Source organism: Pelodiscus sinensis, chromosome 27 (assembly GCF_049634645.1).
Source record: "Pelodiscus sinensis isolate JC-2024 chromosome 27, ASM4963464v1, whole genome shotgun sequence".
Taxonomy (NCBI): domain Eukaryota; kingdom Metazoa; phylum Chordata; order Testudines; family Trionychidae; genus Pelodiscus; species Pelodiscus sinensis.
Window position 1 is genome coordinate 4168906 of NC_134737.1, and position 21664 is coordinate 4190569.

General features: G+C 48.0%; 1 protein-coding gene across 4 annotated transcripts in view; it reads left to right on the plus strand.

Moving 5' to 3' along the window:
* Positions 1-2556: 2556 nt before the first annotated feature.
* Positions 2557-21664, plus strand: part of PLXNA2 (plexin A2) — a 326357-nt gene continuing 307249 nt past the window's right edge. Inside the window, exon 1 of one of the 4 annotated variants that reach the window (XM_075909971.1) lies at positions 2557-2844. Coding sequence is in view for 2 of the 4 variants with exons in the window: in XM_075909970.1 (XP_075766085.1) it covers positions 20293-20374 (82 nt within the window). In the remaining 2 variants the exon portion in view is untranslated. Of the gene's footprint in view, positions 2845-6681; positions 7407-19230; positions 20375-21664 lie in introns of those variants that run through there. The other 3 variants (XM_075909972.1, XM_075909970.1, XM_014576514.3) reach the window with 3 other exon arrangements.

Genomic DNA, 21664 nt, shown 5'->3' on the forward strand with positions numbered 1-21664 from the left:
GTCCTGTGTACCTTTGCAGAACATCTAAATTTCCCCAATATACCCAGTCTTAGGGAAATCAGTGGGACTCTACTGATTTACTTCAGTGGGAATGAGATCTGGCCCATATGTGGAATAGGGGAGACGGGACACCTCTTTTCTATGCTTTGGAAAATTGCAGGGGATGGGTTTAAAAAAGAAATCTTTCCCTGGATGATTGCAGGCATAGGAATTGACCCATCATAGGAGGGTATTTACAATCATTTGTCTGCAGGAGAGGAGGTCAGTTTATTATCCTTTTACAACCCCCACCTTCCCAAATTGGGAAGCTTCTTTAACAATAGGTGCAAGCAACAGACATAGGTTTGTAGGTTTGATTCTTCTCCCTTTCCTGATAGACTCAAAAAAGATCCCTCTGAAATAACCAACTCACTCTTACAAGGGAAAAAAGACAGCTAAAGGGGAGAGACTGCTCCGGCCCTCTCCTGCCCTTTACAAAGAGGACCGGGTTCCTTTCTGAGCCTGACTGAGCCAGCTTTGCTTTCCTCCAGCTCGTCCAGACATTTGTAGCTGCAGGCAAATGACCTGACACTAGAGGGCAGCTAAAGAATCTCTACACTGGTGTTCATTTCTTCCCCTGGAGTGTGTTCCTGGATTTCTGGGCAGAAGTGCAGCCTGATTTAAGTCTCTTGTTTATTAAAAAGTGTAAGGAGTAGCGCCTGGGAATCCTTTTGGGGTCCAAGTCGGGCTCTAGCTTTCCGCTCTCAGGGATGAAGCTGTATTGCTTTAAACTCTACACCTGTGTGGCTGTAGCTTTAAGCACCAGGCAGACACATGACCTGGCTCTGCTGAATGAAGAGAAGCTGTTTTTATTTCAGCGCTGAAGGGAGCTCCGCACAGAAGAACCAGGAAGGCTTGAAGGGATCTGGATGGTTGGAATATCTCCCCCAAGACCGTGGAGTTTTAGAAAGTTTTAGCTGTTTTTATACATACTTTTCTCACGGTATTTTAATGTGCTTTCTGGTCCCTATGAATGTCTTCCTGGGTAGGATCATTCTCTTATCTAAAGAGTGTCAGTCTTCAAACTTTCAGGAGATAAAACATAAGGCAACACTGTTTATGCCCCATGGCTTAAAAACCTTCTTTGGCAACCATCTAGCAACCCACCCCTGTACTGTGAGGGCAGTAGCTAACTGACACAGAAAGGAAGTGAGCACCTGCTAAGGAGAGGAATGGGGATTGTTTCTGCTTTGAACAACATCAGATTTGATTTACCCTAGAAGAGCCCCCTCACTCCACGTACTTCGGACAACTGTGTTAAAAAGAAGCAACCGTGCCATTATGCACTGATAACACAAAATAACCACCCAAATCTCCCATCCTTCCCTATACATTGTCCCCAGTGATAGCTCCCTTCTCAGCTGCCCTCCTAAAATATGCACCATGCCCTGGGCAATAAGAGGTTGGGCTAATTCAGGCCAAAAGGGGAGGCAGTTTCAAAGGAAAATGGTGAGGTCAGATTACTCTCCAAGCAGACCCTTATGGAGGAGCAAACTGAAGCCCAGATGGACTAATGGCCATGGATAACACCTATGGCAGTGTAGGAGCGGCAAAGGGAGATTTCTCAGTAGTTAGGGGGCTAAATTTTCAAGAGTTCAACCCTCCCACCTGGAGCCAGGTTGGTTAATAGTGCTCAGGACTCCAGGGGGATAATACAGAGCCAGAGTTTTCAGGTCTCCCCGTGGTGGAAGCTGAGGTGCTGTAAGTCTGTCTGGGCTGCCTCTCTGTTGGTCAGTAAGCCTTTGCCCTGACCTGGTTGTCCAGGAGAATCTCAGAGGCTAGTTATTAAGTCTTATGCCAATTCTGTCAAGTTCCCTGTGCTATACATGGAAACTGAGGCACAGAAGTCCAAGTTCTCTGGTGCAGGGCCTGGCCCCTTTCCTTCATTCTGGCCACATGGGAAGTGCAGAAGGCTGGTTACAAAGAGCCCTTAGAGAGCAATTACCTGTGCAAAGGGCTGTGTGCATAGCTCACCCCAGAGCCCAGAAGTGTGGACTGTCCACCCCATTAATCCCCTAGTTAATGCTTATGCCTGCTGGGCTGCAGTAGACAGGAAGATGACAGACCCCTAACTGTGGGCTTGCAGGGGGGCTTGGAAGCCTGTTCTGCAGCCTCTTTACTGCTCAGGGCCCTGTGTGACAGAGATGCGGACCCCACCAGGGCGTGGTGTGTGTGTGTGTGTTTGTGTGATGGGGGTGTTAAGAAAATAAAAGGTAAATGCAGCTCCCCCCAACACCTGCCACCTGAGAGGGGACCCGTGGGACGTGCTGGCGGCAGGGGAGGCTCTGTCCGTGTTTCTGGTGGGGGGGACATGCTCTTTGCCCGCGGGAGGCCTGGGCAGGGTGGGGGTTCGCCGCGGCGCGTCTACACGAGCCCGGCTCCGAAGGGCGGGCGGGGAAGGGTTAAGGCCGGTGCCGGTATGTTAATGAGCTGCATGGTGATGCGGGGAGGCCGGCTCTAGCAGCCAGCCGGCTGCTGCTGGGGGGGATGCGCTTCCCGTGCCAGGCAGGCGCCCACAGTCCCTGGGAAATTCGGCGGGGAGGCAGCGCGGAGGCAGCTCCCGCCGGCGGGGCCTGGGGGGGGCAGGCGGGCCCGGGGCGGCTCATGTCCCAGCAGGGGGCCAGGTGGGCAGCGGGCAGGTCGGAGCCAGCCGCTGCCTGACGCCGCGGGGGAGCCGGCAGGAATACGGAGCGGCCGGCGGGGGATGCCCGGGCGCCGCGCGGAGCCCCGCTCCCTAGTGCCGAGGCGGCGGAGGGGGCAGCGGTCCGCCCCCCGAGGAGACGGCCGGCGGCGCAGCTCCGGGGGGTAAGTAGCGGGGCCGGTGCCCGCGCCCCTCTTTTTGCTGCGCGCGGTTCTGGGGGGCGCGTCTCTCCGGGGTCCGGGATACCCCCCACGCGGGGTGGGACTGGAGATTCCTCCCCCTGTGGGGGACCCAGCCCCCCGCGTTTGGGCCCGGGGCTCCGCGGGAGGGGTGACAGCTTCGCCTTGTGGGGGGGTCCCGCCAGCTGCCTTCCCCCGGAATTGGACCCCGCGATGCCCCCGGAGAGCCCTTTGGTCCCCGCTCCTGCCCAGGCTCTTCCTTGTGCCTGTGGGTTTCCCCCCCTCTCGGTTTAGCTCTCCCGCCCCGTGTGTTTTTATTCCTCCGTGAATCGCAGCGGCTCCCTTTGCCGTCCGGAGCGAGGGGCTAGAGGCGGAGACCAGCAGACAAAAAAGTTGCCCACTGACACACAGACCGTTACTCGAAGCGCTGGTGAATGCCCGCAGCTAGTCCCAGGAAAACTCCCCGCTGCTGCCACATCTCTGGCTGAAGCCGGGTGGGCAGGGGGCTAGAGGGAAATCAGCCTGCCCTTTCTCCAGAGAAACCCTGTGTGTCTCTCAGTGCCGGGAAAATCCAACACTGTTTGGACCATCCCTAGAGGATTTTACATCCCGGCTTGACAAGCCCTGGCTGGGCTGATTGAGTTGGGGTTGGTCCTGCTTTGGGCAGGGGGCTGGACTGGATGCTTCTTGAGGTCTCTGCCAACCCTGGGATTCTATGATTTTGTGTTTCACCATAAGGGAAGCAGGACATCTATGTGCATCTTCGTCTCTTCTTTGGGCCTCCACTGAGATCTGCAATAGGCCAATACTTGCCTTTCTCCTGGGCCAGCAATGTTGGTATTTTGTGGGGCTGGGGACAGCGAAGGTCCAGTGACTAATTCTGTAGCAGTGTCCCAAGCTAGCATGGTGGAAAGGGGTTAGGAAGTGTGTGGTGGGTAGTTGAAATAAGAGAGGTGTTAGCAGGGAGCAATGCTATACAACCCCATTTCCAAGAGGGGTTCCCATTATGTGCCTGGTTCTTGACATTCTGGTGCTGTTTGACATCATAGCCGAGTTGTGGGAGACAGGTTGGGCTCTCCTTTGCTGGACAGTCCATTGGTTTGCTGCCTCTGAAAGTTAAGTCAAATGCCCTATTTCTGCAGCTGAAAGGCTGCTGCCTCAAAGAATCTGTGCCCTCTTCAGAGCAGAAGTTCTTCTCTACCCCCACCCCTCAACACAGATATTAACCCTCTTATAAAAATAATTTAACTCTGCTGCTGCCTTTGGCCAATTTCCCACTCACTCTGAGTGCAATGCGATAGTTCAGGGAGCTGAACGAAATAGCTTTGATTTTGGAAAAACGGTTCAGCTAAAGAGAAACTAAAATGTACAATTTCTTCTGTGAAATGGCTCGGGTGGCAAAATACAGGCACTTCACTCCGCTCTCCTCGCCATCTCTGCTGGGCTCATTGCAAAGATAAAGTAACTCAGTTTACTCTTCATTGCCTTTATATCTTTATTTGCTGTAATTATTTGTGGAGTTTCCCCCGGCTTATAACAAGTTGTGCAGTGGGAACAGGTAACAGATGCTGTTGAGAAGCTGCACAAAACCACAAACATGATAGAAATAGCTTCTTTTCATCACACGATGTGCTTTTCTTCCCATTTAACCCTCCACTCCCCCCTGCTCCTCAGCAGAACAATCTACTCTCCCCTGAATGGAGTGAGTGGCCAGGAGAAGGGAAAGCAAACCAGTTGTGACCGCTAGATGCCTGGGGGTGGGACAACGGAGAAGAGGTGACTCCAACTGTCCTGTGCTCTTGCACTCTCCCCAGCAAATTGCATGCGTGTGTGACAAGCTGTCTTGCAAAGCAGCTCTGTGGAAAGGAGATGGGGAGCCGTTTGTGGGGTAGATACTGTGGTCCATGTGAGTCTCTTGTTCTGCGTGCGAGCTGCGATTGACTGGTCCCTCCACGCTCCAGGACTGGCTGTGTACAGTTGAAGCCTGGAGCAAGCCTTGAGGGTATGACCCAACGGCTTGGGTGGATTGTAACAGGTGATAGAATTCTCTTCACTGAGCCTGCGTGCTGCTTGAGAGAGTCTAGCTGGATGCTTCAGGGTATGTGCCCAAGATTCTAAGGGAGATACCCAGCCTTCTCTTGGATGCCCACACGATGCATGCCAAAGGTTGCTTTTTGAAGTACCTTTGTCCAGGGATGCCTGGTTTAGCAGAGAAAAGGTAAAATCCACCACTGGCCAGAAATACCCATATCCACACCCATGCTTCAGTCCAAATGTTGCGCTAATCAAATCGCTTTAATTGGCCCGGTATAGCTCAAACAACAAACATGCAATGGGGTAGCGGTGGAGAACATCCCTTCCTCCTCGTACTTGTTGTAGCGATCCCTTTCCATGAGCAGCAGCAAGGTGTCCGTCCATCCATCCCCTTCCCCTCCTTTCCATTCCAGTCTTCAGGGGTGTTTTTTGGCTGATGAGAAATTTGTTTCCTTCCTCTCTCTGTCATTCTTAAGGGCTGGGGGGATTGAGAGATAAGCCTGTGACGGCCCTTTCACATCTCTAAACACTCCTGATTACTCAGCTAATCTTTATTTCATGGGCATGTTAAAAGAAACACACAAATGGAGAAAGTGGAAGGTGGGGAGATGTTTAAAATACACAAGAAAGGAGCCGGCAGCAGTATAATCAGTCTTATGCCAGTGATGTGAAATATTTATGGGTCTAAGTTGTGGCAAGATTTTTCTCCCTGCTGCTTCCCTCACCCAGCCTTTCTCAAATGTTTCCCTTTAGTAAAATAATCATTAAAAATCCGGCGTGAGGGGCCTGATGGCTGTTTCCCTCTTTACCCAGCTGTCTCCTGGTGGAGTTGCACACAGCTGTCTGTACACATCGCCTGGGGGGCACAATGTACTTCTGTCTGTCACTACCAATGAGAGAGCCAGGGACTGCTAGCCAAGCTACCCAAACCATAAAGAGACCGGAGTGTTGTGTTACAGTCAGTTAACTAGAAATCATTCCAAACCATCCCTTTGGCCAGCCAGTGGAAAAAGTGGGTGTCTCTTTGAGGTGCTTGCATTTTACCATGGTAGTCTGCTTCCGCTGTGGGCATTCTGCTATTAAGTCCTTAGATCTGAGTTTTCAAATTTTTTTTCCCTCCCTCCCCCCCAATCTTTCTCTCTCCCCTGCAATTCAAACAGTGATGAATGGACAAAAATCCCTCAAGGGAAACATTTTTTCACTTAGTTACAAAGATTTCATGGCTAATTAACGTAAATGTGGGTTTTAGAGTGTTAATCTCTTAACCAGCTTGGCTAAGAGGCTGGGAGGACAACAAAGAACAGGACAAGAACGGAAGTGGCGGGGAGCGGGCAGAGGTAGAGGTACTACCAAGTTTTCCCTGGGGTTTGCCTATAATCTTGATGACTGAATTCTTGGTGCCTATATAGTTATGGCCAAGAGTATCCCACATATGCCTGGAGTATGTCCACTTACTCCTTGGATCCATGTACCTTCCCTCTTATGCCCCCTTTTCTACTCCCCAAAAGATCTAAGCTCAGCTCTCTGCAAGACTAACGGACATTTTGGGCTGAGGCTGTGGAACATTCTTTGTGAAGAGTGATGGGAACAAAGCTTCAAGGATAAAGAAGAGAAATTGGGAACAACAACAAAAAATAATCCAGGCAGTATATTGGCCTGAGGGGGGGGGGGGGGTTACATTCAGATTCTAAAATGCTACATTCAGATTCTTTCTCTGTAGCTATTTATTGGGGTGTTTTGAAGAGAAGGGCGTGCAGCAGGGATGCCCCAAACAGTCACAAGGCTATTGCTTCATGCTAATGCCACCCAGTTCTGTGCCAGAATTGGGAATCAGATTCGTTAAGAAAGTAGATCTATGGGAGAAAGCTAAACTGAGCACATCAAACTCATGTCGCTTGTGCCTTTCACCTTTTTCTCAAATCTAGGCTTCTGAGTTTAAAAACCTGCCTCAGAGCCACCCAGCTTTTGCTTTGCACAGGGATTTTTTTCACAACTAAACTTTGACAATAGATTTTTCAGTTTTAGTTGCACTCCACCTGTCCGCTATTCCACTCTTTCTTTCTTATCCTTTCTCTTCCCCTACACCAGGATCCATCATTGAGAGCCGCCTTTGGCCTAAGAGACTAGGACCATTTGAGAGCAGTAACCATTTGTGAGCTCGGAAACATAATGCATTGGGCAGGCCCGGCTGTGAGTCTTAGTGGGAATAGGGTACAATTATTGCTGGAAGATGGAATGAGGATGGATAGTGGGCTACCTGAAATACCATCTCACTCCACTAGAGGGGGCGGACGCAGATCAGGCTGAAGTGTACTCAACAGCTGCTTTCATGGGGGGGAAGAAATAAAAGAGCAGGAAACTGTCACCACTTCTAACTTGGGAATGAACTAAAACTGGCCATCTCATCGCCTTGAGTGCCACTGGAAGGAGACGTTCAGAGAAGCAGCACTGCGAATTGGACCCATAATTTCCCTGAAACCTACCTGTTACTGGAATCAGCATTTCTGGGGGAGGTAGGAAGACTTCAGTGCTTTGCAAAGATTCCCCGATAAGTCAGAATGGCTATAGCTAATGCCCTGCCCCCCCCCCCATATACACTCACCCAACCCCACATCCCTTTTTAATCCATGAAAGAGGAACTCTTTCTGCAACACCTGCTGTGGCCTGGCTGCAGATGGGGAAAAAAATGTTCTCAGGTGGTGGTAAAATTGCTCTGGCGAGATTTAATTAATAAATAAAGGAAGGAAGATAAAATAAGCATGCATAACATATGTCAGTGATGCATCTCTCTAATCTAATCTTCTGCTGCATGTTCTCTGCTGGGTCTTGTCTCTGAGTTATAATCCGACCGTGTGTTTCAGTGAGGTTGAAAAATATTGTTTGCCTCACTTTGCTGGCTAAAAGGTGTTTCTGGCCACTCTGTGGGATGGCATGTAGCAGAGATGGAGTGCTGAGGAAAAAGGTGGTCTCCCTTGTTCCGATCTGCTATATCCTTTCTCGCATTTCTCGGTGTAATCTCAGCTTCTCGTTGGGTGAAATAGAAAGGGGGTGGGGAGGGAGAAGGGATGAAAAGCAAGATAAATGCATCATGTTATGAAAGTTTAATCCTGCTTTGCCTGGGCTAAAATTACATTCAGAGCAGGAGATAAAAGGCATCAGAGTCACATTATACGGATAAAAAAAAAATCCAGATCATCTTAAAAAGAAGAGTGATAGGGCTCAGCCCGGATCACTATCAGCCAAGCCCTCCATCCTGCCCAATGCAGATGTGTGCTGTTTTGCTGCAACGGGAAACCAAACAAGGTGGGCTCCTTGTCTGCAAAGTGCCAGCAATCTACAGAGGTTAAAGGCCACTGATGTGAAAATGCCTATTTTGTTGTAGCTGGAATCTAGGGAGCAGTGTTCAGTCTGTGCAAGAATAGCCAAGGCCATTTGTTTTGTCCCAGCATGTGTATCCCCCTTGTTGAACCGGATGAAATTGGCATAATTCAGTTACGTGTCATGGGGCCTTCAGTGCTAAAGAGCTAATGGAGGTTTTCCTCAACATGACAAGATAATTCTGGCGGCTTTGGAATGTGAGTTCTAACCCACTGTCTCTGTGAAGTTCCAAGTGGCTGTTGCATGAAAAGCAGTGCTAGAGGGTGGGCATCTTGATTTGGACAGAGCGCTCCCTGGGTGCGCAAGGCATGGAAAGGTTCGGTGGTGGGACTCTGAGTGTGGCCCCCTGGAGGACGATGCTAACACGATGAGTTGCCTTAGACACTGTTAATCATTTCTGGCATCCCTTTTGCCCAGTATTACCAGGGCCGGCCCACAACATTTTGGCACCTGAGGCAGGGAGCTCAAATGACATCCCCATGGCCCCTTGCTTGGGCCAAAATTTGGAAAGGTCTCAATTCTCTGGGTCCTAGTGGCGCCCCCTTACAGTCTGGCACCTGTGGCGGCCGCCTCAGTTTGCCTCATGGTAAAGCCAGCCCTGAGTATTACTGTGCTTTACATATATTAAGCTTTTCCTCCACAGCTGTAGGAGATCAGTACATTCTCTGATTTACAGACCTGGAAACTGAGGCACAGGCCTAGAACTCAGGAGGAATCCTGTTCTAGGGCACAAGCACATGGCCTTAGACGTTTCCTAGGAGAGCTTGCTATACAAACACATCGCTCAGTCACCAAATGAGGTCTCTCTTCTTGGACATTAAAACTCCTACCTGGGGCATATCTCAGTTTTACCCGCTCGTATTGAATTGTTGCTTTTACACATGGTGTGGCCTGTAGCATGAGGGTGCCTTAAAAATGTTGCACTGTGGAGAGGACCATTTGGGGAGCAGCCTCTTGTTCACCTCGCAGTCTCCTAGGTTTCAGCCCCGAATTCCAAGCCGCTCTAAAATGAAGGTATGTTCTGGACCAGCAGGGTTGGAGTCAGAGAAGTGGCAGCAGGGAGGGTAGGACAGGCGGGTCCCTAACCGTCTGAAGGCACCATACTGATTCATGGACCAGAGTTTTGGAATTGCTTCCCGAAGTTCCCGGGGCCTCCCTTGCCTAGGGGGGAGCAAGGCTGGAAGTGGTTCTGGTGTGTTTGTAAGAGCACAGCCTCCCCAACAGGACTGGGACGCGTCTTCCAGCCCTGCCCTTGCTTTGCAGTGACTTCCCCGCCGTGCAAAAGTGAAAGGTGACGTCTGGGTAAATATTACGTTGACCTCTCACCTCGTCGTCCTCCTGCCGCTGCTGCTGCTTTCTTTTCGCTCGTTAATGAAGCCACCAGATGCCCTGGAACTGAGCTGCAGAGGGGGAGGGAGGAGTCGCTCCAGCCTGAGGCTCACACACTGCGCCTCTAAGGGAAGAGGGGGGATAAGTAGAAGGGGCAAGACAACATTTGCTTCAGCACCGAAAGCTAAACAGGAAAGGAAAGTCTCCTTCCTCACTGCCTGGTGGGATTGTGCACCCCCTCCCCCTGGTAGGGAGTGTTAAAGAAACATTTGCTCGGACCTGGAGTGCTGCTGTTTTGCTGGAGAGGTGGGAGCCAGCCAGAACTTGACAGCTGTCTCCCAGCCGGCTCAATGAGGCTCTCCACGTGAGCATGTGACGGTACAGTAAAGGCCGCTGGGATGTGGTTTTTTATGACATTGCTATATCAACAGGCGTGCTAGTGTTGATACAATTATACCAGCATTTTTTGTCAGCGTAGCTCATTTTGTTCAGGGAATTGATGTTAGCGATTCCTCAAAAAACTCTCATGTGCCAACGTAGGCCATTACAGCTATACCAGCAAACCTTACTGTAGTGCAAACTAGGCCTAAGGGTTCGACTTCGCAAAACTTTCAGTGTTTGGTTGTGGGCAAGTCTGTAATTTTGTGATTTCCACACACACACACCCTTTCCACGCAGATACGTTTGTACAATTACAGACTCAATGCCAGGCATCCAGGTTCTCTAAGCAGCTTACTGTTTACAAGCCAGCACATCTCGTCCAATGCTCATAGGGGCCGGCATGTGTGTCTTGGGCTTGTGAGCGCAATGTTCTGTTAGCAAGCCAGTGCTTGTCTTCTGAGCACCCTGGGCCACTGTTTCCCATAACTGTTGGGCAGCTACCCAGAAGAGATTCAGGTGCTGCCCCACTGATTAGCAGAGTTTCCAGAGCTGGCAACATGTGTCTACTGGTGGTGCACATCTGCACATGTCTTGGTGCACATAACAAAATGTATTCTGCCCATGAATGGAAAAACTAGAGGGAACATTGCCCTGGGCAGCAGGATAGTGAGCAAGTCCAGCCTTTGACCCTTTGAGGTGACGCAAAAGTGCTATTGACAAGGTCCAAATGGATCCAAGAGGGGTGCTAGCATGACAGACACCAAGGACTGAACCGGAGACTTGCGGAGACAAACCTGTGAGCTGTTACAGATGGAACTCAAGAATCGGGTCCTGTAGCTGCAGCTGCAACAGCCTCCTGTCCTCTGAGGATCTGCATAGAAGAGGATGTGTAAAACACACTTGTCTGTAGATTCACATCTAAACGCCATGCCGCTTGAGGAAGGTCTTTTTAGCCTTCGTTTTCCCAGCGTGGAGCTTAGAGGGAGACAGGTTAATGGTTCAGGAGGAGGCCACTCTCCATATGCATCACAGAGAGCTAAAGGAAACAGCTTATTACAGTTTTCAGCTCCTGACCGGCAATTACCACCATTTGGAAACAACCATTTTAACTCACTCAGCGGCAGCTACTGATCAGCGTCAAGCTACAGAGCTCTGACTGCCCTTTACCTTGTGTCAGGAAGTCCAGTAATTCTGGAGAAAACAGGAAGCCTCTTGGGCGGAGTGTCACAGATTACTCACTTGCTCTTCTACATGAGAAGACTTTCAAGACGGAGGCTCCACTTTGATATGTTCCCAAAGCTGCCGTCAGGCCCCAACTCCACTTGGATCGAGTTACCTATGTGCTCTCCAGATGTGAGGAACAAATGAGTGTAGGAGATTCCTTCAGGCGTGTGAGGAGTTGTAGTTTTGGATCTAGGTAGACTCACTTGTGCCATCATCAGGACTTTGCATGATACGCATTGCAGTAGCTGCCCTTGTCTTGGGGACACTATGCAGCCATAGGTGAGCTAGGCAGGAGGAGGAAGGTGGCAGCTCTGTGGCTTAGGTCTTTCGGCTCCCATGGTAGGAGTCCTATAGGATGTTGGTATCTAACTGCAAGCTGGTTAGAGAAAGATGGAGGAGAGGCATGACCCATACACAGACTTGTACCTGTTTAACAAGAGCTGTATGAGTTAAACCCATACAAGTCTGTGAGAAGACAAGAGCAGAGTTTAGGGGTCCTATAAATAAGATACTATCATGGCAATTTGGGGGCGCAATCCAGACCAGCATTTGAAGGCAGCCTGCAACTACCTGAAGGGAAGTTCCAAAGAGGATGGAGACAGGCAGTTCTCAGTAGTAACGGATGGCAGAATGAGGAGCAATGGTCTCAAGTTGCAGTGCGGGAGGTGTAGGTTGGAGACCAGGAAAAACTATTTCCCTCGGAGGGTGGGGAAGCACTGGGAAGGGTTCCCTAGGGAGGGGGTGGAATCTCTGTTCCAAGAGGTTTTTACGTCTTGGCTTGACGAAGTCCTGGCTGGGGCGATTTAGTTGGGGATGGTCCTGCTTTTAGCAGGGAGTTGGACTCAATGATGTCCTCCCGTCTCTTCCAACCCTAAGCTTCTGTGATTCTAAGAGGTTTTCACCACCAGTGTTTCCTCTAATTTTTTTTCATCCATGGAAAAAACTTTCAGTCTTTGATAGAGAATAAAGTTTTATATGCACCAAGGCATTTGTGAATGTGCACCACCAATAGAAACACACAACCTGTCTGTGGGTGCTCTGCTAATTAGCTGGGTAGCATTTGAATTTCTCCTGAGAGGCTACACAAGCCCTGCTTCTCTGGGTGTGTTACGTTGCTTGACTGAAGTAGCTCTCAGCGAGTGTTTGTTTGAGGTAGATTTCTTACCAGCCTTCCTTCTTTTCCCACCATGGCTGATGTTCTCTTAGCCAGGGCCTTCCACAGAAGCCCAAAGGGCTGGTTTCCCTCTTCTTCCCAGGTGGTGGATCTTTGCATGAGGAAATATCAATAACTCTTAATACACCACACCCCCACACATATCGTGCATGAATGTAAATGATCAGAGTTATTAGTTTTCCTTAGATGCAGATTATAACCCTAATGCGGTGGGAGACACTGAATTAGTCAGGCCATCTAAAACCCATTTTCTGACTGTGAAGCCCTTGTCCTCTGGCACTGGGATGTTCTTAGGGTTTCTTTCCCCTCTACTACCTTATGGCCGTTCAGGACTACTGGCTCCTATTACTAGCACCCCCCCACAAAGGGGCGCCCTGGGGGGCTGGGCTGTAGTGGTCCCCTGCTGGATTAACCATGCTTAATCAGTTAAACTTCGTATTTAACCGGTTAACAGATTCACTGTGATTTTATATCCCTCTCCTGACCCTAAACGCTCTTAACAATCTGGCTCGTAGTGGTACTTCTCCATTTCCCTGTCTATGGAATGGGTTGAATGTTTGTCTACTTGGCAGGTAGGTGAGGGTGTGATTTGTTTTGGGATCCTTTTATGAAAGAGAGTAGCGCTGGGCGAAGGGGAGGGAATTTGCATCAACAGTAATCCTTTCACAGTGGTACCAAGCTCCATTCCAGCATTTTTCTCTGATCAGCCATTTGTCAGTCTCTAAATGCGGAACTTTTTACCACTAGTGCTGGGTTAACTCCAGCAGAGAGGGTGAGCTTGTCTGTAACCAATGTGCCATGCTGTATTTTGTTTGTACTGAGAGACACCAGAGCTTTGGGGGGTAGGGGCTAGGCGGTGTCCTTGTGCAGGGGCAGTCTGCGCAAGCTTTAAATTCACACCGCAGCGACGGCGAGTCTGCAAACACCTTTTTCAGCTCAGCTGAAGAAAGCATTTGGAACCAGTATTTGCTTGTCTGATACAAGGTCTTGGGTAATGGGGCTTTTCAAGGCATAGAAATTGCATGGCATGGGCAATTCTGGTACATCAGTTCCACCAAATAAATTTTCTGACTTTCAGGTGGTCACAGATTGTCACGGGCTGGGATGTGCTAGAACTAATCCTCCCAAAGAGACAAAGGCAGCTGCTATTTAAGGGGCTTGGGAGCATGTTTTGTAACTTGTTTAAAAAATGAAACCCGCTCAAGGGATCATAGGCCATTAGGAAGCTTGTCTGAAAGCAACCGTGCTAGAAAGTTGGGTGGGAATTGGATTGATTTTCGCAGATGAAGCTCCCATTTGACTTCTCATTTGGCCCCAGGGCAGCAGTAGCTGAAAGTTGTTACCCTCCGGCAGCTGGTGGGTGGCTTATATGAGCTTCTGTCTGACTCCTGGTGCTCAAGGCCTATGTTTCCTAAAGGGTCCATTTTTCAGAAGTACTGAACATCTGCCTTCTGCAGATCAAGTTCCTTGAAGGATCTTTCATATTAAGCACAATGTTCTTGCTAATCCTTTCCATCCACGTGCAGAATCCATTTTGTTTTGTGCACAGAGGCATGTGCAAATGTGTACCAGCAGTAAAAACAAACCCTAACTGTGGGCACCCCAAGGAGGGACTGGGGTCCAACTGTTCTAGTCTCTGTACAAACAGCACAGACAGTTGCTGTCCCAGAGAGTTTGTGATCTAGGATTGAGGCTGGAGAATTAAGATATAGCAGTTGAATGAGCGCTGAGCCAGATGTTCAGGTTCCTAGCATTAGACCTGTACCATGGAAAATGTGGATATTTTGAATAATTTTCCATCCCAAAACAGTCTGAAAGGTCAAAATCTTAAAAATTTCTGTCAACTAAAAATCCAAATTTTAAAAAAAGTTGGAATCAGTCAAAACATTTCATTTTGATGGCAAAATATTTCAGTTTTGACTTTTTCTTTTTTACTTTCATTGGCTTCAATTTCTAAATTAAAAGTTGTTGGAAGCTAGAAGACCAAAATTTTTTATTTGGAAAATATCAGAATAAAATGTTTGAACAATTTCAAACTGTTTTCCCAGATTTTTTTTTAAATAGATACATTTGTTGAAACCAAGCCTTTCCTGTAAAATGCTTCAGTCTTGACAGTCACTTTCCAAGAAAAATAAATAAATGGTTTATCAAAATATCCCAGCTGTACTTAGCGTCTGCCATTTGGGCTGGATTTGCTGACGTGTTGAGTAACCAGGAGCCCCATTGTGAGATTTAAGGCTAATTTTGGCATCCCCTGGTAAGAAACCAATTTTGTAGCTTCTAGCCTTCGTAAGCATCCTGCAATAGGGAGCATGCAAACAGCCCCGTAAAGTGAAATACAAAGGCACTCTCCTTGTGTGTCTGACTATTCTCACATCAGGGATTTGGAGAAGAGATTTGCTTCCTTTAGAAGGCAATTCTTGTACTTAAATTTCTACTTACAGCTGCTACAAATGACAATTGGCAAACAGTATCAGATTTGCCAGAGGATACTTATCTCCCCCTCTTTAAAAAAATATTCCAAACAATGTACAGTTTAACATGAAGAAAAGCCAAACACTGAGTCATAAATGTGTTAATCCCTAACAATTCCTGTTGCTTTTTCTGCAAACTCCCCTCTATAAACATGCATTGCCAGGTTATCTAATCCAGCCATTTTGTTAGGGAATAGGATGTCATGCTAATTTCCTTGTTTTGTGATCTGTGGTGGTTTGTTTGGTTAACAGTGTTACGGACCTTATAACTACCTCACAGAGAACTTGACATTGTTCTGATGGATGTCATTGGAAGCAGGGCTCAGCTTGTATCAAAGTGTAGAACACGTTACTATTAGTCAGGAAGAGGGGTTCTATTTTACATGAGTTCTCATCCTCAGAGCTTCAGTTCACATTCTGAGGTTTATAGGAGAAATTTCGCTTTAAAACATTTATTTTTGTCTCTCTTTCACCCAAAACAATCAGTCAGATCAGATTGTTTGACACAAGTCTCATGATCCTAGGAATTATGGGACAGTAAACCTAACTTTTTTGCTACCAGACAAATTGGTTGAAATTATCGTAGAGAACAGAATTATCTGACACAGAGATAAACATAGTGGCTACGTCTAGACTGGCATGATTTTCCGCAAATGCTTTTAACGGAAAAGTTTTCCATTAAAAGCATTTGCGGAAAAGAGCGTCTAGATTGGCATGGATGCTTTTCCGCAAAAGTACTTTTTGCGGAAAAGCGTCCATGCCAGTCTAGACACGCTTTTGCACAAAAAAGCCCCAATCGCCATTTTCGCGATCGGGGCTTTTTTGCGCAAAACAAATCTGAGCTGTCTACACTGGCCCTTTTGCGCAAAAGCTTTGTACAAAAGTACTTTTGACCAAATGGGAGCAGCATAGTATTTCTGCAAGAAGCACTGATTTCAGACAGTAGGAAGTCAGTGTTCTTGCGAAAATTCAAGCGGCCAGTGTAGACAGATGGTAAGTTTTTCCGCAAAAACATCTGCTTTTGCGGAAAAATTTGCCAGTCTAGACGCAGCCAGTATGTTGGGGAAGAGCCAGCATGGCTTCTGTAAAGGAAAATGTCTCACCAATCTATTAGAATTCTTTGAGGGTGTCAGTGTTCCAGTGAATACAGTGAGTTGGACTTTTCATGTCTACACTGGGGAGTTATTTCAAAATAACAAGGCGAGCGTCCACATGACCAAGCCTGTTGTTCCGAAATAATGGGCTTATTTCGGAAATAACAGCTCCTGCTTGTGAAGAGGAATAAGCTTATTTCGAAAGTTATTTCGGGAGTTATTTCAAAATAACCTGGAAGTGTAGCCATAACTTCAGAAAGCTTTTGGTGAGGTCATGGGATAAGAGGGAATGGATGGACAATGGATCAGTAACTGGTTAAAATACAGGAAATAGGGTAGGAATAGTCCATTTTCATGTTAGACAGGAAAATAGGGGGCACCTCAAGAATCGGCACTAGGACAAGTGCTAAGTTCACCATTTTCATAAATGATCTGGAGAATGGCGTAAACCAGTGGCACCCAACCTGTGTCCATGGAAAGTTTAAAAATAAGGATCGGGCCTACCATGTCTTCTTTTTTTTCTTTTTCTTCCCCCAGGCTGGGGTGGGGGGTGGGGATGGTCAGTGAAATTTTAATCGATTGAAAAAGGTTTGGGTTTGGAACCACCGGTGAAAAGGGTCCGTATGCTCGAAAAGGTTGGGAACCACTGGTGAAAAACAGTGAGATGGCAAAGTTTGCCGACAAGACCAAATCCCTCAAGATAATTAAGTCCAAAGCAAACTGCAAAGGGCTATGAAGGGACATCACTAGACTGGGTGACAGGGCGACAAAATGGCTGATGAAATGAAATGTTGATAAATGCAAAGTAATGCGTATGCAGTCTGGTCTGCTGGCAGTGGTGTGTACTGTGGCTTTTTGCAGCACTCTACTGGCAGTGCAGCGAGGGTGAAATTAACTGATGGCCATATGCTGCTGGGTGCATTCACTGAAAGAAGACTGTTGTGAATGGGACCAAAGGAAGCCTATTCTGATGGAACAGGGGGGAGGGGAGCTCTAGGCATTTGGGGACTAGGCAGATTTTACTGTTTCCCTGTGAAATACGGTCCCACAAGTCCTGGGTGAATATATTGTATTCCAGGCACTGCTGGCTCTAGGCCAACATGGTCTGGACGTAGGAAGGAAATGATTCAGTTGCTTTACAGACAAGTGCTGCTTTCAAACTGAAAGGGGCAGGAGACAGCTGAGACTTCAAAACTCGTTTCCCAAGTGAGTCAAGTTGTTGTTGTATGTATTGGTGGCAGGGCCAAAAGGCCCCAGGCCTGGGTTGGAAGCCTGTTGTGTGAGGCATCCAAACCTCCATCCCTACCCCAGAGCACTTGTGTGCCATGCACATGTTGAGAGAGCACAGGTGGATACAACCAACCAAAAGCAGGTGGAGGGGAGACCGCAGAAGAGTGAGAATAACCGATGGTCATAAGATGCTACTGTCTAGCCAGTTCCTTCTGCGTGGCAAGCACTGCGGAAGGGTGAGTTTTAAAGAGAGGAGTGCAGTGCCAGTGCGTGTTTTGATGAAGAGCTTTTCTCGAGCAGAAAGTGCAGCATGAGAGATATTTGCAGGAATGGTAGAAGCACTATAGGCTTGTAGTGACCAGAACATTGGCTAAGGAGACGGGAGACCCGTGCTTAGGCAAGTTGATTTGCTTTTCCATGTTGTTTCCTCTCACTCCCTCTATCTGGTCCGTAAACTCTCCTGAGTCTGGAGCTGGTTTTTCATGATGTGTTTGTATAGTGGATCTCTATAGGCCTACTAGACGCTACCATAATTAACAAGAGATGGGTCAAGTCTTTTACCCTGGGCAGAGTTTTGGGCCCCTGAAAACCACGTCATGCCATCCAAGTCATCCTTGGTTACTTCCCTGTCTTCTGCCTGATAACCTCTTATCATTGGCATGCACAGGCCTAAGCATCTGCTTTCTCCATCCTGTTGTCAGCTTGGTTGGAGAGGAAGGCGTTTTTAAATGACAGTAAAACCCTTAGCGAAAAAACCAGAGTCAGTGTTAAAAATAAAGAAAACAAGACAGCTTGTTTCATCTAAACAGAAGGGTTATTAAACCAGCTTGAATTAATCAGTGATCTGCCAGTGCTCTGAAATTGAAAAGCAGGGCTGAGGAACAGAGCAGCTGAGGGGGAAGACTCCACTTTCCCAGGTAGAAATTTACATCAAAGTCCTGCAGGAGAGATGCTAATGTGCTCTCCATGGCAGGAAGTGTTCCTGCTCCTCCGCTTCCTTGGGAAGATGCTAACAATGCATTAGACTCTGGGGCACTCCATCCGTCACTCTTCTCTTAGCCTGAGCGCAAAGGGAACAAGTGACGATGTCTGGAAGGGCTTCACCTGTCAGCACCTGAGTCCCTGGTAGGAGTTGGTGTTGAGGCTGGGAAGCCCCAGGAGATCTCCTGAGGAGTTTCTACCTCTGCCAGTTGTCACTTTCTGCAGCGGTCTAGGAAGGATCTGTCCTGTTCATATCCGTGCATTATGTTTCTCCAGCATCTGAGCATCTCGGCGCTTTCCATAAATGTTAATGAAGCTTCAGACACCCAAATGAGGTAGTTTAACGGAAGGGTAAATGGAGGCCCAGAGAGGCAAAGTCACTCTACTCATGTTGGTTACACTCCATGGCCTAAATGTCCACTGAAGGTTATGAGTGTTCTTCAGCCCGGCAGGTTTGACGCACACTGAAGGGTTCTTCAGTGGTATGGGATGTTCTGTATTGAAATAACCAATTTAGTGTGGCTGTTAAGTTGAGGGCTTTGAACACTTCACAGCTCCCTTACTGTCTGTCAGATGCCATGCACACAAGTGGCACTGTAGAAAGAAAGAGTCGTCATTCCCCGGTGGAAATCCCAGGATTTGAAGCGACAGCTAGATTTTTGGGAAGCAAGTAGCTGGTCTACCGGATCTCATGAGTCCTGAGGCTACTAAAACCAATAGTGAGGAATCTGGCAGGCTACTGGAACATCCAATAATGGGTGCTTAGAACAGGGATGGGGGACCTTTATTGGGTGGGGGGCTGCTGACCCACAGAAAAATCAGTTTGGGGCTGCACAAAAGTGAAAAGTAAAGAAAAAAAAAACCCACATTCCCCTCACACACCAGAGCCTAGGGGGGAGTTCAGTTTGTGGGGGAGAGCTGCTGTGAAGAGGGCTTGGGATGTGGTGTCTGAGCAGGTGTCTGGTGTTTTCCAGCTCCCCAATGCTGGGGGTTGCCCCGAGCCTCAGGAGCCAGATCCAGGCAAGCCAGGGTCTGGAACTGGCCCCTGGGCTGTAGTTTCTCCACCTCTGGCTTAGAGGGTGATAAACACGCTTCATAGGCTGGGGTGGAGTGGGGTGGGGACCCTCCAGTTAGTGGCAGAATTAGAATATAACGCCTGAGGAGGTCTGTCACCTGTCCCCAAGCTAACTGCAAGACGTGCCCGGTTTCAGTGCTGTTGTGCACTTTTAATCTTCCTCCGCCACATTCAGGGCTAAGTTTTCCCTACCCCGGAAGGATTAAGATCAAGAGCCTTGAGAGCCGGTGTAAGGGGTTGTTTCTTTTGATGCTGCTTGGTGCTTAGTTTCACATGCTGAAAAAATACCTGTCCCCAGCCCTGTGAAAACAAAACTCTGTATCCCGTAACCACCAAGCACCTTTCAAATGGGGATTTTCACCCAAGCACGTGGGTTCATGTTCTTAATTATTTCAGTGCTGCTGGCTGAGTGAACTCAAGAGCTGGCCAGCTGGGGATATTCAGCATTTCAGAACCTAATTTTAACAAATGTACAAGTTCCTCATTTACCTAGGTAATGGCACTGGGGCTGCAGTGTAAATACATCTAGCTGCCATGGGGAATATTCAGGATAACAAATTCCACAGTGCTGTGCTGGCTGGCATACCTAAAAGCTTTTGGGGGTGGGGTTTTTATTTAGATTTGTTTGGGGACCCATTTAATTCAGAAGTGGGATTCATCCACTGCCTGCATTGATCCTGGGAGCTCTACTCTCGTGGACTCACTCCATTTTCCTCCTATAGTTCCAGAGCAGCTCTCTGTACCACAGGGCAATCAGAGGTCTTTTCATACATAGAATACTAGGTTGGGACTCAGGAGGCAAGAAGCTAGTTTTCCACTTTGCCTCTGACCTACTATGTGACCTTGGTCAAGTCACTTAATCTGCTTGTGACTCCGTTTCCCATCTATACATTTGTATCTCACACTGGGATGGCATGGATATAATTGATTAATGACTGTGAGAGGTTCAGATGCTACAGTGGGATAAGCCCCTAGATAGAGGTGTGGCTTTATTCAATGCAGCTGAGCCCTTTACTCAGGTTTGGATGAAATAACCCAAGATTTTTTAAAAAAAGGGGGATGGGAGTCTCCTTTTTCTTTGTCAAGGCAATAAGGAAACACTGCAGGGTCTACACTGGATTTTGTGCTAAATGGTTGCATGGTGAGTAAAGCCATCTTTCCTCTCTTCCCAGGCCCTTCCCTAGTGATACTGGATAATTTAGAAGCCCTTTTGCAGCAGTAAGTTTAAAGCTGCCAGCTGCTCTCTACAAGATAATAGGTGTTGGATAACAGTGCCATGAAAAGAAAAGGTGTTTTGTTTCTGCCACCTTGGTGTTCTAGGGCAGCAGTGAATTTTGCTAGTTTTATTTTGGGTTGGTTAGGACTTGTGCTTCCAGCTGAGATGAGCAGCCGCTTGCAGTTCATATGTGACAGCAAGAGCTGGGGTTCTGCTATAGACCCTCAAATGAGATTTAAGATGACATCTTGGCTCCATTAAAGTCAGTGGGAATTTTGTGACTGGCTTCATTTGGGTCAGGATTTTATCCTTAGCATAGGATGCCCCTGTGCCGTTACACACCACACCTGTGACGAACACTGAGCTGCAATTCACAGAGATAGCTATGTCTGTGTTCATTTGTATGACAATAGTGCCTAGAGGCCCTATAGCGCTAGGCACATGAGTGCAACTTGTCCAAAGTTGCACAGACAGTGCATAGCAGGGCCTGGATTACCAAGCCAGGTTTCCTGACTCTTACTCCAATGCCCTAGCCAGGAGGCCATGATGCCTTGCATGTAGAACCTCTCCCCTGGTGATTTCAGAGCATTTTCATCAGTTAAACCCATCTCCCCATCCCCACCCCAGTGATGAAAGCATTATGCCCATTTTACAGATGTGAAAACTGAGGCACAAAGATGCAGGAAAGGGACTTGCCTGAGAGAGCACAGTGAATCAGGCACAGTGGCATATTCAAAAATAGAACCAGGGTGTTGCTACCCTATCCACTATTCGGACTCCCTCACCATCCTGCCTAAAAAGGAAATATGCCATCTCAACTGCTAGGAAGGGACTTGCCCAAAGTCCTGCTCATTGGTTTTTCTCTTCCCTTTATCCTAAACTGGCTGGTGTATGTGTGGGAGAGAGATATGGAGAGGAAGGGGGAAAGAGAAGGTTCATCCGGTACATTTGTTGCATAAACAATATCTCAGGCCGGGACAATCTGAGTGCATTTTAGTACATAATTCATGCAATTATGTTTGTTATCAAGGAAATGCCTTTTCACAGCTGGGTTTTATTTTCCCCTCCTCCACCCCACTCCCCCAGTCCTTGCGGAAGCAATAGCCACAATACTGTACTTTGCCCCGCTACCTCTTTCTCAGATAGCTGCGAACAAGCTTGCAAAATCCTGTCTGCATGAATAAGCGGCCTAAGGAAAAGAGAGGGGGGTGGGAT